General features: G+C 44.2%; 1 protein-coding gene across 1 annotated transcript in view; it reads right to left on the reverse strand.

Annotated features, from left to right (window-relative positions):
• Positions 1-1,277: 1,277 nt before the first annotated feature.
• Positions 1,278-17,970, reverse strand: part of bltp3b (bridge-like lipid transfer protein family member 3B) — a 51,839-nt gene continuing 35,146 nt past the window's right edge. Inside the window, 6 exon segments of the mRNA XM_024147783.2 lie at positions 1,278-4,139; positions 5,000-5,154; positions 11,010-11,118; positions 11,196-11,452; positions 13,419-13,569; positions 15,375-15,547. Of these exon segments, the coding sequence (XP_024003551.1) occupies positions 4,011-4,139; positions 5,000-5,154; positions 11,010-11,118; positions 11,196-11,452; positions 13,419-13,569; positions 15,375-15,547 (974 nt within the window). The 3' untranslated portion in view covers positions 1,278-4,010.

Raw genomic sequence — 17,970 nt, forward strand, 5'->3', positions numbered from 1 at the left:
ACCACAATTAACTATAAGCAGTCTAGCACATTAAATATGGCCGACATCACAGGGCCATTATTTTGACCTGCAAACAGTGGTTTCTGTTGCTCCTCGCTAATCAGGGGAAGTCCCCACTTCATAAGGTGTTTCGGTGCTGTTCACTACACCTTCTGAAGGGTGCGACCATCGTGTTGATCTGGCCCGATCTGAGCCAGGTGGCTTGTCCACTGCTCCTCCCACTTAAGCCAGAGCCATTGAGATGCCTTCTCTGGCTCTTTTTCAGTTAATCTTTCCTCAATTCCTTTTCAAAAAACACTGGAGAAGGCCTGAGTGGAGGGATCTTGGACCATTCCCTTCAATACGTTTGAGAATGAGGCCAGGCGATACTCTAGAACCCTCAAATTTAAATCTGGACCTCTAAGCCAGTTCCACTGCTTTTTTCTCCTCTCGACCTGGGACACCAGGTGGTGCAATTCATTATCAGGTAGAACAGAAAACCAGCAGCTCTGGACCACCAGGGTAGGATTTGATTACTCCTGACCTAGGATGTGAGGAGTCACGAATACGTATTGAGAATGAGCCTTGCCTCCTGTCTATCTATGTGGCAAACCTTTCGCTGTGTTCCCTTTACTCCTCAGTGCCCTTCACAGTGGTGCCCTCCACTGGTAGACACTTGGTCTTCAATGTCTGATACTTTCAGCAACTTCCTTAGGTAGGCTTCCTCTATCCACTCCTCCAATGAAGTGTTTGCTCTGTCCCGTTAGTGGACTGGTGGAAGTTCCCTTGGCCAGATACACCAGGTTTAAACCCCCCACAATTCAGTAGAAAGGCAGATGACCTTGGGTGTGCACCATGTTTCATAAGATTTACATTTTGATCATTTATCTGATACTTTTCCCCCCAGACTTAGTGAATTCAACTTAAAAAGGGCAATTCCGCCACTTTTCAACCTCATATTCATTATTGCCGTCTACATGTTTGAAAATCACTGTTTTTAAAATATATTTACTTTTGATGTCATTGGGTGGAACGTTAACTTTATACATATTTTTCTCTCTACAAAACATAGAAATGTGCCATTTTCACATATGTAGACACTGGTATTGTGCTGGAGACAATGAAAATTAGGTTGGAATTGCCCTTTAAGGTAGATAGGTAAAACAACCACATCACAATCATTGTAAGTAAAAGTCCCCTAAATAGAGAAGATATTAGCATAATCATTGCTAGTAAGAACAGACAAGTGCAAGTGTTAGTGCAAGGAAGTCAAGTAGAACAGTATGACAACTGAGAAAGACATTTTTGATTGGATACCTTTTTATTTTCATCAGTAGCCCAGCAGCTTTGACAGACAAATATTACAAATCCTTTTCTTTTTGTACATAGGTTCTCAGGAGCTGAGCAGGTCAAGGGAGGAGCTATTGTAATGAGGGGGCGGGTCCGTTCGGACCAGGAAGTGGATGAGAAAGTTAGAAACTCCAGAGAGGGCAGCCTTTAAAGTACAATCAAGCATTCAAATCCTAACTGCCATTCAAGTCTTGTCAGTGTTGAGCAGGTAAGTGAACCAGCATCGTATCAAGGCAGAGAGAGCTGGGGAGAGAGGACAGCGCAGCTTGGAAAGACATTCAGCTGGACTGAACTAGGCCTAGGCTGAGCTAGGTCCACAATTTGGATATAGACTTTAAAGTAGAAAAATTATGTATTCCCAAACGGCCCTTTTTGAAGGACTAGGATGGGGTCATTCGAGTGAGCCTGCCAGTGAAAACCAAAGAAAGACCAGTTGCCATAGTTGGTGTAAACAGAACTACTTTTTCCTTCTTCGGTCTTGTTTTAGGGTAGTTGTGTTTTTACTTGATCTCATTGCCATACGYGACAGAGAACCTGCAGACTACACCTTTAAAGAGAGGCAAGCCATTGTAATCTGTCAGCAAATCTCATGCTAGTACTGGAAACGTCCCTGTGTAAGACGTGATGCTTCAGACAGAACTGCCTTCAGACTGAATTCTGTGAGCCAAAAGCATGCTCCAAAGGGGAAATAAAGCTCTATTCTACAACACTCCCCCCAAGGCTTCCCCAACAGACAAGCATGGAGCAGCAGCAGATATGGGCACAACTTCACGTTGGTGAAAAACTACATGTAGGATTATGCAAATATAGAATGCACGCACAGAAAAGCACAAGCCTGTGTTTCCCCTCCTGCATTGGGAGGAGTTACCTAACGTAGCAGGCGTAAAATAAACGCCTGAAACTGGATCCTTTACAACACATCTTGACGAGGGGAAAAGTCAGGAGGTTCTCTTCTGCACCATTCAACCAATCCAGTACATGTGGAGGAGATGGAGCGTTACCTTGTTAATGTCCAAAAGTGGAAGTCGCGTCACAGGCTCTTTCCATTTCCCCTTAAAACCGGATCGTCCGGTTGTTGGGCTCGACAGAGGCTAGGCAAGAGCTGTATTCATTAGTCGCAGACCTTTGCAAAAAAAGTTTTGCAATGAAAACCATTTACTCTAGGAACTAAACGGAAGCAAACAACGCAAACGGAACCAACGAGGGGGGAACTACCTGAATTTGTCCAATCGTTGCAAAATGTTTTCCGTTTGGAGTAAATGTTTTTAGTTGCAAAACGTTTTGAACAGAAAATACATTTTGTAAAGYAATCCGAATAATGAATACACCCCAGGCTTTATCCTCATAGGAGAATAGAGATGGTAACTTGCTCTCCATATTAGTGTTCTTTCCACTCATTGGATGATCGAGAGATGATAGGATAGTGTTCTCAACCGGATTGGATGATGCTTTCGTACAGGGATCGTATTTACAGTGAATATAGTTCAAAAGTGCTGGACACACAACTAGCTATTTACATGTAGAAAAATAGGGGGGAATAAACAGTGCAATGGGACATTATGGGCATTGTAGACATCAACTAGATGGAATGGAAGAAAAGTAAATGTGAAAATATATAATTGTACATTTTCCTTTTCAATTCAAATGAAATGCTTGTTTTAGTTACATGACAAATACATGTTGAACACACACAACCATTCAGTAGAAAACATTGTGAACACTTTGCCCATCATAAGTACATTACCATACACACTCCAAATACAATTGGTTCAGCGCTAGATACATTTTTTTCATAAGCACCAAATGACATGTTGTTTCAGCGCAGTGCAAAATAAGTCTATTTTTAAGACATTCCTCCAAAGATATGACATTCAGTGTCTCACCCCACCCAACCAGGCAAGCCCCAAAGGTCATTACATATGTGATGCTTGATAAAGTTGCCCATTTTTGCATTGTTTCTCCTATTTAAGGTATCGATTCGGGGAGGGCAACTTTTCCCCCCGAGACTAATATTCAGGACTCCCACCACACCTCCCTAGCCCCTCCATTCCACTTGAGGGCTGTTTAATTTAGATTCGTCCCCTCTCCCCTTCATCCCCCCTTACGCTCCCATATTTAGGAGGCTGCTCTGGCTTGCYGAGTCGGATTACTGGAGAGACTGAACACTAACTTACTGCATAAAGAGAGAAATTCAAAACAAGCACAACAATCATGTAAAACTAGCATGTAAAACAAGCATGTGTGTACTGCAGTCCTAGTCCCAGCCCAGAGATGACACGGCAGCACTGTATCGAGGAGGGGATGAAAGTCTAACACGGTCCACTCTCCAGTTCCTCTACTGGGGGTAGGGATGAGGGTGGTAGGTGGGCTGAAGTGAAAAAGTAGCCCCCCTCTCTGGTTTTCAGGGACTGCGTGTGTGTTAAGGAGTAGACTTCATGGACTGTGTGTGTGTGTGTGTGTGTGTGTGTGTGTGTGTGTGTGTGTGTGTGGGGTCTAGTTCTTAGGCAACCAGCCCTTCATAAGAACAGGCTTGAATGACCTGGCTGATGCGTGAATAATACTTGTGTGATGCTAGATCAAGTAGCTCCAGTATACAGCAACCCCTCTCTCCTCTCTGCTTCCCCCCAGTGGTGATATGCAGCACTGCAAATTGGTGGTCACTGGGCCTCTGTTGGCCTACCCTAGKTGCTGTTCACTTTGAGACTCTTCATGCGGTGCAACAGGGAGTCCTTCTCCATTTGGGCCTCAGCTAGAGCCATCTTGGCTTTGGAGAGCTCCAGTTTCAAACATTCGTTCTCCTCTATCAGCAGCTAGGGTTAAACAGAAGAGAGGGTGTATCTAGCGTTGGTTAAATTCCTATGAAAGAGTGCAGGGCATAACATTTTATTTATGGTCCACCAGCCAAAATATTCCCCCCCCGCTAAAATTACACCAAAAAAAACAAAAGAGTGGTTTGTAATGTATCCAAAACAAATGCATTACTAGGAAGAAGTAATGTGGTATAATGTTTAATTGAATTTGTGACTTGAATACACACACAAAATATCACAGATGAGACAAAGATTTTCACCTGCCCCTTTAAGGGCCAGGGGTTACCATGGTAACGCTACTCCAGTCATGTTTGTGGCTGTGAGATTGAGTCTGACTAGTAGAAGCGTCATCTTCGCTTCCCAAGCAGTTGAAACTCAAACATAGAAAAACAACCTAGCTTGTGAACAAAACAATGTAAATAGCCGAGAAACATGTCGTCTCACTGCAGTAGACTTTTGTTTCAAGTAAATTTGACCAACCTTTATGCCTGTGCGCAGCGCTTCTAAAAATGTATATTTCACTCAGCTCTTCACATGCGCAGTGTTGCAGCGCAAAGTGGAATAGGCTACATAGGATTTGCAGTTTTGACTTTGTGCGATTAATTTACAAGCTATGAAATAAAAAGGTAGAAATAATTTGATAATTTGCAGTGTTTATTTAACATGTGATCATACTTGCCTATTTTTATTCACAAATGAGAGTGAAATGCTCGCACTGTGGAGCCCTGACCCCCCGCCAACYTGGCTGGTGTAAATAGACATTCTTACCTGCCAATTCCAAAATCGACCCTCATTTGGCTGGTGGCGGGTGTTCATTTTAGGCCCTGGATGAGTGGGTGGTGTGTGTGTGGACTACTCACCTGTTCTTTGTTGGAGGGGGTTGTGCTAGGGCTAGGAGGGCTGGGGGTCTGTGTGGCCTTGGGAGTGCTGTTGACCACACTCTCAGGGACTGGAGACAGACCACTGTCAATCAATTGGACTTCTTTCTTAGGACCCGCCTCAGACGCATTTTCCACTGTGACAACAGAGGGGGGGGGGTGAAAGGTAGAAATAAACTTGAAAGGCATGTCATTGTATGATGATGAAATGAGACGGTGTTGGGGTGGAGGGTGTGTGTGCGTGTGACAGTGTGCGTGTGTATAAGTGAGGCAGTTTGTGTATGAGTGAATGTGTGAGACTGTGTGTGTGTGTGTATATACAGTTGAAGTCGGAAGTTTACATACACTTAGGTTGGAGTCATTAAACTTGTTTTTCAACCACTCCACAAATTTCTTGTTAACAAACTATAGTTTTGGCAAGTCGGTTAGGACATCTACTTTGTGCATGACACAAGTCATTTTTCCAACAATTGTTTACAGAGAGATTATTTCACTTATAATTCACTGTATCACAATTCCAGTGGGTCAGAAGTTTACATACACTAAGTTGACTGTGCCTTTAAACAGCTTGGAAAATTCCAGAAAATGATGTCATGGCTTTAGAAGCTTCTGATAGGCTAATTGACATAATTTGAGTCAATTGGAGGTGTGGATGTATTTCAAGGACTACCTTCTAGCTCAGTGCCTCTTTGCGTGACATCATGGGAAAATCAAAAGAAATCAGCCAAGACCTCAAGTCTGGTTCATCTGGGAGCAATTTCCAAATGCCTGAAGGTACCACGTTCATCTGTACAAACACCATGGGACCACGCATCCGTCATACCGCTCAGGAAGGAGACGCGTTCTGTCTCCTAGAGATGAACGTATTTTGGTGCGAAAAGTGCAAATCAATCCCAGAACAACAGGGGAAACAGGGGAGCAACATCTCAAGACATCAGTCAGGAAGTTAAAGCTTGGTCGCAAATGGGTCTTCCAAATGGAAGCATACTTCCAAAGTTGTGGCAAAATGGCTTACGGGCAACAAAGTCAAGGTATTGGAGTGGCCATCGCAAAGCCCTGACCTCAATCCTATAGAAAATGTGTGAGCAGAACTGAAAAAGCATGTGCGAGCAAGGAGGCCTACAAACCTGACTCAGTTACACCCACTCTGTCAGAAGGAATGGGCCAAACTTCACCCAACTTATTGTGGGAAGCCTACCCAAAACGTTTGACCCAAGTTAAACAATTTAAAGGCAATGCTACCAAATACTAATTGAGTGTATGTAAACTTCTGACCTACTGGGAATGTGATGAAAGAAATAAAATCTGAAAAATAATTCTCTATTATTCTGACATTTCACATTCTTAAAATAACATGGTGATCCTAACTGACCTAAGACAGGGACATTTTTAGTAGGATTAAATGTCAGGAATTGTGAAAAACTGAGTTTAAATGTATTTGGCTAAGGTGTATGTAAACCTCCGACTTCAACTGTATATGAGTGAATGTGTGAGGCTGTGTGTGTTTCACCCCCTATAGAGAAGGCTCCATCGTCGGTCCTGTGGATGAGCAGGTTGGAGATGTGCAGGGTGATGGGGGTGGGATCAGGGTCAGATGGGTTGTCACGGGGACCATCATCCTGCAGAGGGGGACAGAGGTTAATGTGTCTGGTTAATGTGTCTGTGGTTAATGTGTGTGTTCATCCCTACCTTTAGGTCGATGTGTGTGTTCCTGACGCTGATCTCCATCGGGAGGACCTGGGGGGCAGAGTCATCCTCCAGGAAGTGAGCCAGGTTCCTTAGCGACGACATGAGGAAGCTGGCCCGGTAGCCGTGGAGACGCAGCTGGAGGAAACCGTTGGTCTCGGCCAGGGGGGAGTGGGCGGCGGCACAGGGCCCGCTCTCCAGCCGAGCCCTGACCTCCGGGAGATGGGTGGTCCCGTCTGAATTGGCCTCCAGACCACCACCTAGCGAGGGAAAGAGGAAGGAGGAGAGAAAATTAGATCAGTAATCAATTAATTACAATTAAAAAGAGAAGGCATAGATTGGCTGCAATACAAACAGAATGACTGCAACCACAACTCAAAGAAAAGGCCGCTTGGCAGGCATACAACCAGACATTGCCTTACTGCTGACGCCAGTCTATGAATCCATTTCTAAGGTGTGACTAATTTGTAAAGCAAGGGCCCTTATGGGGGGTGGGGGTACTAATCCCATAAAACTATTTAAAGGCCAGTAAAGTGCCACAGCAGCTGCACGCAGACACACATTTTAATATAACAACAATGCATCGGCCACTGCCTCAGTAAGGAAGGAAGGAGAGAGGAAATGGCAGACGTGAGAGAAGGTAAGAGGTAAAAACAGAAATAGTGAGAAAGTGATGGAGAGCGGGACATATAGAGCGGGGTAGGAAAGGAGAGAGACGGGGATTATTCTTCTGTGAAAGAGGGAGGAGGCGGAGCCGAGCTGAGGGAGAGAGATGGGGATTACTCTGCTGTGAAAGAGGGAGGAGGCGGAGCTGAGCTGAGGGAGAGAGATGGGGATTACTCTGCTGTGAANTCTGACAAACTCCAAGCATTGATTATGCAAGAATGGGCTGCCATCAGTCAGGATGTGGCCCAGAAGTTAATTGACAGCATGCCAGGGCAGATTGCAGAGGTCTTGAAAAAGAAGGGTCAACACTGCAAATATTGACTCTGCATCAACTTCATGTAATTGTCAACAAAAGCCTTTGACACTTATGAAATGCTTGTAATTATACTTCAGTATTCCATAGTAACATCTGACAAAAATATCTAAAGACACTGAGGCAGCAGACTGAAAATTAATATTTGTGATACTCAACTTTTGGCCACGACTGTACATACAGTTGAAGTCGGAAGTTTACATAAACTTGTTTTAATGACTCCAACCTAAGCGTTTCAACCACTCCACAAATTTCTTGTTAACTTCTCTAGGATAGGGGGCAGCATTTTCACGTTTGGATGAAAAGCATACCCAAATTCAACTGCCAGCTACTCATCCCCAGAAGATAAGATATGCATATTGTTAGTAGATTTGGATAGAAAACACTCTGAAGTTTCTAAAACTGTTTGGATCATGTCTGTGAGTATAACAGAACTTATTTAGCAGGCGAAACCTCAAGGACAAACCATTCAGATTTTCTTTTTTAGGTCACTCTCTTTTCAATGGGTTTTCATTGGGAAACCAGATTTCTAATTGACCTGCTTGCAGTTCCTACCGCTTCCACTGGATGTCAACAGTCTTGAGAAATTGGTTGAGGTTATTCCTTTGTGTAATGAAGAAGTACGGCCATCTTGAACGAGAGTCACATTAAGTGTCCTGTTAGATAGAAGCGCGTGAGCAGAAAGCTGGCTATAGTTGGTTTTAATCCTGTATTGAACACAGATCATCCCGTCTTCAATTATATTGATTATTAACATTAAAAAATACCTAAAGTTGTATTACAAAAGTAGTTTGACATTTTTTGGCAAAGTTTACAGGTAACCTTTGAGATATTTTGTAGTCACGTTTGAGCAATTTGGAAGCGGTGTTTTTCTGGATCAAACGCCCCAAATAAAATTGACATTTTGGATATATATCGACGGAATTAATCGAACAAAAGGACCATTTGTGATGTTTATGGAACATATTGGAGTGCCAACAACAGAACCTCGTCAAAGGTAAGGCATAAATTATATTTTTATTTCTGCGTTTTGTGTCGCGCCTGCAGGGTTGAAATATGCTTATCTCTCTGTTTACAATGGTGCTAACTCAGATAATATCCTCGTTTACTTTCGCCGAAAAGCCTATTTGAATTCTGATACGTTGGCTGGATTCACAACCAGTGTAGCTTTAATTTGGTAACTTTCATGTGTGATTTAATGAAAGTTTTATTTTTATAGTAATTTTCATTAATTTGAATTTGGCGCTCAGCATTTTCTCTGGCTTTTTGCCAAGTGAGACAGTAGCGTCCCGCCTAAACTCAGATTTTTGGATATAAATATTAACTTTACCGAACAAAACATACATGTATTGTGTAACATGAAGTCCTATGAGTGTCATCTGATAAAATTAATCACTAACCTTTGATGATCTTCATCTCTATTTCTGCTTTTTGTTACTCCTCTCTTTGGCTGGAAAAATGGCTGTGTTTTCTGTGGCCATCTACTGACCTAACATAATCGTTTGGTGTGCTTTCGCCGTAAAACCTTTTTGAAATCAGACATGTTGGCTGGATTCACAACAAGTGTAGCTTTAATTTGGTGTCTTTCATGTGTGATTTCATGAAAGTTTGATTTTTATAGTAATATATTTGAATTTGGCGCTCTGCATTTTTACTGGCTTTTGGCCAAGTGGGACGTTAGCATCCCACATATCCTAGAGAAGTGAACAAACTATAGTTTTGGCAAGTCGGTTAGCACATCTACTTTGTGCATGACAAGTAATTTTTCCAACAATTGTTTACAGAGATTATTTCACTGTATCACAATTCCAGTGGGTCAGAAGTTTACATACACCAAGTTGACTCTGCCTTTAAACAGCTTGTAAAATTCCAGAAAATGATATCATGACGTTAGAAGCTTCTGATAGGCTAATTGACATCATTTGAGTCAATTGGAGGCCTACCTGTAGATGTATTTCAAGGCCTACCTTCTAGCTCAGTGCCTCTTTGCTTGACATCATGGGGAAATCAAAAGAAATCAGCCAAGACCTCAGAAAAAAAATTGTAGACCTCCACAAGTCTGGTTCATCCTTGGGAGCAATTTCCAAACACCTGAAGGTACCACGTTCATCTGTACAAACAATAGTACGCAAGTATAAACACCATGGGACCACGCAGTCGTCATACCGCTCAGGACGGAGATGCGTTCTGTCTCCTAGAGATGAACGTACTTAGGTGTGAAAAGTGCAAATCAATCCCACAACAACAGCAAAGGACTTTGTGAAGATGCTGGAGGAAACGGGTACAAAAGTATCTATATCCACAGTAAAAAGAGTCCTATATCGATATAACCTCAGCAAGGAAGGAAGAAGCCACTGCTCCAAAACCGCCATAAAAAAAACAGACTACGGTTTGCAACTGCACATGGGGACAAAGATCGTACCTTTTGGAGAAATGTCCTCTGGTCAGATGAAACAAAAATAGAACTGTTTGGCCATAATGACCATCGTTATGTTTGGAGGAAAAAGGGGGACGCTTGCAAACTGAAGAACACCATCCCAACCGTGAAGCACGGGGGTGGCAGCATCATGTTGTGGGGGTGCTTTACTGCAGGAAGGACTGGTGCACTTCACCAAATAGATGGCATCATGAGTATGGAAAATGAAGCTTGGTCGCAAATGGGTCTTCCAAATGGACAATGACCCCAAGCATACTTCCAAAGTTGTGGCAAAATGGCTTAAGAACAACAAAGTCAAGGTATTGGAGTGGCCATCACAAAGCCCTGACCTCAATCCTATAGAAGATTTGTGGGAAGAACTGAAAAGGCGTGTGCGAGCAAGGAGGCCTACAAACCTAACTCAGATACACCAGCTCTGTCAAGAGGAATGGGCCAAAATTCACCCAACTTCATCTGGGAAGCTTGTGAAAGGCAACCCGAAACGTTTGACCCAAGTAAAAAAAAATGTAAAGTCAATGTTACCAAATACTAATTGGGTATGTAAACTTCTGACCCACTGGGAATGTGATGAAAGAAATAAAAGCTGAAATAAATAATTCTCTCACCTATTATTCTGACATTTCGCATTGTTAAAATAAAGTGGTGATCCTAACTGACCTAAAATAGGGAATTTTTTCTAGGATTAAATGTCAGGAATTGTGAAAAACTGAGTTTAAATGTATTTGGCTAAGGTGTATGTTAACTTCCGACTTCAACTGTATATGAGTGAATGTGTGTGGCAGTGTGTGTGTGTGTGGCAGTGTGTGTGTGTGTGTGTATGTATGTATGTATGTATGTATATATATATTAATATATATATATGAGTGAGTGAGACAGTGTGTGTGTCTCACCCCCTATAGAGAAGGCTCCATCGTCGGTCCTGTGGATGAGCAGGTTGGCGATGTGCAGGGTAATGGGGGTGGGATCAGGGTCAGACGGGTTGTCACGGAGACCATCATCCTGCAGAGGGGGACAGAGGTTAATGTGTCTGTGGTTAATTTGTGTGTGTGTGTGTGTGTGTGTGTGTTCATCCCCACCTTCAGGTCGATGTGTGTGTCCCTGACGCTAATCTCCATCGGGAGGACCTGGGGGGCAGAGTCATCCTCCAGGAAGTGAGCCAGGTTCCTTAGCGACGACATGAGGAAGCTGGCCCGGTAGCCGTGGAGACGCAGCTGGAGGAAACCGTTGGTCTCGGCCAGGGGGGAGTGGGRGGCYGCACAGGGCCCGCTCTCCAGCCGAGCCCTGACCTCCGGGAGATGGGTGGTCCCGTCTGAATTGGCCTCCAGACCACCACCTAGCGAGGGAAAGAGGAAGGAGAGAGGGGAGTGGGAGGAGAGAAAATGAGAACATCAATAATCAGGCAGTAATCAATTAATTCCCATTAAAAAGAGAAGGCATAGATTGGCTGCAATACAAACAGAATGACTGCAACCACAACTCAAAGAAAAGGCTCAGCGATGGCCGCTTGGCAGGCATACAACCAGACATTGCCTTACTGCTGACGCCAGTCTATGAATCCATTTCTAAGGTGACTAATTTGTAAAGCAAGGGCCCTTATGGGGGGTGGGGGTACTAATCCCATAAAACTATTTAAAGGCCAGTAAAGTGCCACAGCAGCTGCACGCACGCAGACACACATTTTAATATAACGACAACGCATCGGTCACTGCCTCAGTAAGGAAGGAAGGAGAGATGGAGGGAGGAAATGGCAGACGTGAGAGAAGGTAAGAGGTAAAAACAGAAATAGTGAGAAAGTGATGGAGAAGGAGAGCGGGACATATTGAGCGGGGTAGGAAAGGAGAGCGCGCGAGAGAGAGAGCAGGGTAGTGAAGGAGAGAGATGGGGATTACTCTTCTGTGAAAGAGGGAGGAGGCTGAGTTGAGGGAGAGAGAGATGGGGATTACTCTTCTGTGAAAGAGGGAGGGAGGCTGATGAGGGAGAGAGAGATGGGGATTACTCTTCTGTGAAAGAGGGAGGAGGCTGAGCTGAGGAGAGAGAGATGGGGATTACTCTTCTGTGAAAGAGGGAGGAGGCTGAAGCTGAGGGAGAGAGATGGGGATTACTCTTCTGTGAAAGAGGGAGGAGGCTGAGCTGAGGGAGAGAGAGATGGGGATTACTCTTCTGTGAAAGAGGAGGAGGCTGAGCTGAGGGAGAGAGATGGGGATACTCTTCTGTGAAAGAGGGAGGAGGCTGAGCTGAGGGAGAGAGAGATGGGGATTATTCTTCTGTGAAAGAGGGAGGAGGCTGAGCTGAGGGAGAGAGAGATGGGGATTACTCTTCTGTGAAAGAGGGAGGAGGCAGAGCTGAGCGAGCGAGCACTGCCTCATAGTACTGGGGGGTAAATATGGACCTCAACAACCCCTCTTAAATAATCACACACGTTGGAGGTGACATGCTGGAGACACACATGCACACAACCTGTGGTGCCACAAAAACACATACCGACACTGGGTTTAATGTAGCTGGTAATGGGAGCAAAACCCCCATTAGTGCTAATGCACCGTCTCACTGCAGCAGTTAGACACACACACCCCTTGAGACATACACTGCAGTCACACACCCTTGAGACACACATTACAGTCACACACACTGCAGTCACACATTGTGTTTTTTTTACTATCCTTGTGGGAACCAGAAGTCCTCACCAGGATAGTAAAACAAGGAAAATCGTGTGGACATTTTGCCAATCCCCACAAGGAAAAATACTATTTATAGGCTTAGGGGTTAGGTTCAGGGCTACAATTTGGGTTAGGTTTTGGGGTTTGTGCTTAGGGAAAATAGGATTTTGAATGGGAATCAATTGTTTGGTCCCCACAAAGATAGTAAATCAAACGTGTGTAGCATGCTTGGTGGAGCAAAAATACAAATTACTATCTGTCATTTCATACCAATGATGAAATCAGAGACACTAAAACACACAAACAGGTAGTAGCACTTGTGCGCAAGCTTGCGTTTGCCTACCCATGCTTATGTTCCACACACACATACCTTCGCTGCCTGGGGCAGGGGGTACCATACCTGCAAGAGTTATGGAAGGGTAAACCAAGTCAATTGGGAGTGTGTGGCCTTAACCCAGCTATAGATAGTACTCCAAGAGAATGGGGAATAGCAAAACTGCAGTGTGTGACTGCAGTATGTGTGTACTAGCCCACATGTATGCATGTATGTATGTATGTATGTATGTATGTATGTATGTATGTATGTATGCGTATGAGCGTATACATTTGTGTGTCTACGCATGCGTCTGTGTGTGTCTTCACCCAGGCTGCGGTTGCTGAGGTATTGTCGGAGGCTGACGTTTCCCAGCTGTGTGGGTCTGACGCAGCCCACCTCCAGAGATACAGCTGTGCTCTCCCCTCGCACTTCCATCCCCCCACACACACACTGCACCTTCAGCACCAGCACCGACACCTGGGGAGAGAGAGAGGGAGGGAGGCATTAAGTTGGATAAGAGAGTCTGCTAAAATGAATAAAAATTTAAGTTAATTCAATCAATTCAGAAAGCGGGGTAAAATTAGTTCAGGAAATGAAAAATGCTCATGTGTACTCATGCATGTGTGTGTGTGTATATATATATATATATGTATGTACAGTGCTTTCGGAAAGTATTCAGACCCCTTGACTTTCCACATTTAGTTACGTTACAGCTTTGTTCTAAAATGGATTAAATAAAACATTTTCAATCTACACACAATACCTCATGACAAAGAGAAAAGGTTTTTAGAATTGTTTGCAAATGTATAAGACATAAAAAACAAATACTTTATTTACATAAGTATTCAGAACTTTTGCTATGAGACTCGAAACTGAGCTCAGGTGCATCCTGTTTCCATTGATCATCCTTGAGATGTTTCTACAACTTGGAGTCCATCTGTGGTAAATTTAATTGATTGAACATGATTTGGAAAGGCACGCACCTGTCTATATAAAGGTCCCACATTTGACAGTGCATGTCAGAGCAAAAACCAAGCCATGAGGTCGAAGGGATTGTCCGTAGAGCTCTGAGACAGGATTGTGTCGAGGCACAGATCTGGGGAAGGCTACCAAAACAGTTCTACATCATTGAAGGTCCCCAAGCACACAGTGGCCACCATCATTCTTAAATAGAAGAAGTTTGGAACAACCAAGACTCTTCCTAGAAATAGCCGCACGGCCAAACTGAGTAATCAGGGGAGAAGGGCCTTGGTCAGGGAGGTGACAAAGAACCCAGAGTTCCTCTGTGGAGATGGGATAACCTTCCAGAAGGACAACCATCTCTGCAGCACTCCACCAATCAGGCCTTTTTGGTAGAGTGGCCAGACGGAAGCCACTCAGTAAAAGGCATATGACAGCCCGGTTGAAGTTTGCCAACAGGCACCTAAAGACTCAGACCATAAGAAACAGGATTCTCTGGTCTGATGAAACCAAGATTGAACTCCTTGGCCTGACTGCTAAGCGTCACATCTGGAGGAAACCTGGCACCATCCCTACGGTGAAGCATGTTTGTGGCAGCATCATGCTGTGGGGATGTTTTTCAGCAGCATGGACTGGGAAACTTGTCAGGATCAAGGCAAAGATGAACAGAGCAAAGTGCAAAGAGATCCTTGATGGAGTCCTGAGTGCTCTGGAGCAAGTTCTCAGACTGGGGCAAAGGTTCACCTTCCAACAGGACAACGACCTTAAGCACACAGCCAAGAAAACACAGGAGTGGCTTCGGGACAAGTCTCAATGTCCTTGAATGGCCCAGCCAGAGCCCGGACTTGAACCCGATCGAACATCTCTGGAGACCTGAAAATAGCTGTGCAGTGACAATCCCTGTTCAACCTGACAGAGCTTGAGAGGATCTGCAGAGAATGTTAGAAACTCACCAAATACAGGTGTGTCAAGCTTGTAGCGTCATACCCAAGAAGACTCGAGGCTGTAATCGCTGCCAAAAGGTACTGAGTAATGGGTCTAAATACTTATGTAAATCAGTTTATTTTTAATACATTTGCAAAAATTTCTAAACCTGTTTTTGCTCTGTCATTATGTGGTATTGATGAGGGGGGGAAAAAACTATTTAATCCATTTTATAACAAGGCTGTAACGTAACAAAACGTGGAAAAAGTCAAGGGGTCTGAAAGCTTTCCGAATGCATTGTATAGTGTGCGTGTATGCATGTGTGTGTACAGCACGGTGTCTGTTCATGTGTCAATGCCTGAATGTGAGCATACATTTCCTGTGCATGTGTGTATTACCATGTCTTTGGTGGGTTCATCGATGCTCTGGGAGGTGGCACTGACAGTATCTGGTGAGCCAGCACCGTCCTGCTCCCCTGTGACCATGGCCGCTACTGCTGCTGCCTCCTTGGCAATTTCTGTGGCACTCTGCTCCCTCACCACATCCTTAAAGCCTGAGATGGACACGTCGTCTGCGGACACAGAAATAATTAAAATTGGTTGTCTGCTACCAATACATTGATAAAAACCAGACACAAAACTAAACTCAGCAAAAAAAAGAAACGTCCCTTTTTCAGGACCCTGTCTTTCAAAGATAATTCGTAAAATTCCAAATAACTTCACAGATCTTCATTGTAAAGGGTTTAAACACTGTTTCCCATGCTTGTTCAATGAACCATAAACAATTAATGAACATGCACCTGTGGAACGGTCGTTAAGACACTAACAGCTTAAAGACGGTAGGCAATTAAGGTCAAAGTTATGAAAACTTAGGACACTAAAGAGGCCTTTCTACTGACTCTGAAAAACACCAAAAGAAAGATGCCCTGGGTCCCTGCTCATCTGCATGAACATTCCTTAGGAATGCGAGCGAGGCATGAGGTCCGCAGATGTGGCCAGGGCAATAAATTGCAATGTCCGTACTGTGAGACGCCTAAGACAGCGCTACAGGAAGACAGGACCGACAGCTGATCGTGGCAGACAACGTATAACACCTGCACAGGATTGGTACATCCGAACATCACACCTGCGGGACAGGTACAGGATGGCAACAACTGCCCAAGTTACACTAGGAACGCACAATCCCGCCATCAGTGCTCAGACAATAGGCTGAGAGAGGCTGGACTGAGGGCTTGTAGGCCTATTGTAAGGCAGGTCCTCACCAGACATCACCGGCAACAACGTCGCTTATGGGCACAAACCCACCGTCTCTGGACCAGACAGGACTGGCAAAGTGCTCTTCACTGACGAGTCACGGTTTTGTCTCACCATGGGTTGATGGTCGGATTATCGTCGAAGGAATGAGCATTACACCGAGGCCTGTACTCTGGAGCGGGATTGATTTGGAGGTGGAGGGTCCGTCATGGTCTGGGGCGGTGTGTCACAGCCTCATCTGACTGAGCTTGTTGTCATTGCAGGCAATCTCAACTCTGTGCTTTACAGGGAAGACATCCTCCTCCCTCATGTGGTACCCTTCCTGRAGGCTCATTCTGACATGACACTCCAGCATGACAATGCCTCCAGCCATACTGCTCGTTCTGTGTGTGATTTCCTGCAAGACAGGAATGTCAGTGTTCTGCCATGGCCAGCGTAGAGCCCTGATCTCAATCCCATTGAGCACGTCTGGGACCTGTTGGATCGGAGGGTGAGGGTTAGGGCCATTCCCCCCAGAAATGTCCGGGAACTTGCAGGTGCCTTGGTGGAAGAGTGGGGTAACATCTCACAGCAAGAACTGGCAAATCTGGCGCAGTCCATGAGGAGATGCACTGCAGTACTTAATGCAGCTGGTGGCCACACCAGATACTGACTGACTTTTGATTTTGACCCCACCCCCCCTTTAGTCAGGGACACATTATTCCATTTCTGTTAGTCACATATTAACTGAACAAGTTCCACAGATGTCTCAGTTGTTGAATCTTATGTTCATACAAATATTTACACATGTTAAATTTGCTGAAAATAAACGCAGTTGACAGTGAGAGGACATCTTTATTCTGGTATAGATCACATCAGCTCACAACTGCCATCTCCTGGACAAACTATGGAATAGAAAGAACTCTTCAAAAGCCATTCAATATGTATAGAAACATGGTTTATTCTCAGGACTAAGTCTGGAATTACCCCTCCATACCTAGGCCAAATAAAAGAGTAAAATGTGTAAAATGTTTTCAGAATATGTTCTCCTATAAACACCCCCAAATAATACAAATAAAAAATTGATGCACAGTGACAAGATTTGATAATCTGCACATGATGGATAGACCTAGTCAGACCTGTAATGCCTGGAGGAGAATCATGCTTGACCGTGTGTGTGTGTGTGTGTGCGCGTCAAATCGACGTTTATTGATCGCATACACAGTTTGAATATGTTATAGCGGGTGCAGTGAAATTGTTATGTTAGTTACTGTCGTTGAAGTAGGAAGTTTACATACACCTTAGCCAAATACATTTAAACTCAGTTTTCCACAATTCCTGACATTTAATCCTAGAAGAAATTCCCTGTCTTAGGTCAGTTAGGATCACCACTTAGAATGTGAAATGTCAGAATAGTAGATAAATAATTATATTTCAGCTTTTATTTCTTTCATCACATTCCCAGTGGGTCAGAAGTTCACATGCTACCAAATGATACTAATTGAGTGTATTGCCTTTACATTTTTTTTAAACTTGGGTCAAACGTTTCAGGTAGCATTCCACAAGCTTCCCACAATAAGTTGGGTGAATTTTGGCCCATTCCTCCTGACAGAGCTGGTGTAACGGAGTCAGGTTTGTAGGCGTCCTTGCTCGCACACGCCTTTTCAGTTCTGCCCACAAATGTTCTATAGGATTGAGGTCAGGGCTTTGTGATGGCCACTCCAATACCTTGACTTTGTTGTCCTTAAGCCATTTTGCCACA

Source organism: Salvelinus sp. IW2-2015, linkage group LG3 (assembly GCF_002910315.2).
Source record: "Salvelinus sp. IW2-2015 linkage group LG3, ASM291031v2, whole genome shotgun sequence".
Lineage (NCBI taxonomy): Eukaryota > Metazoa > Chordata > Actinopteri > Salmoniformes > Salmonidae > Salvelinus > Salvelinus sp. IW2-2015.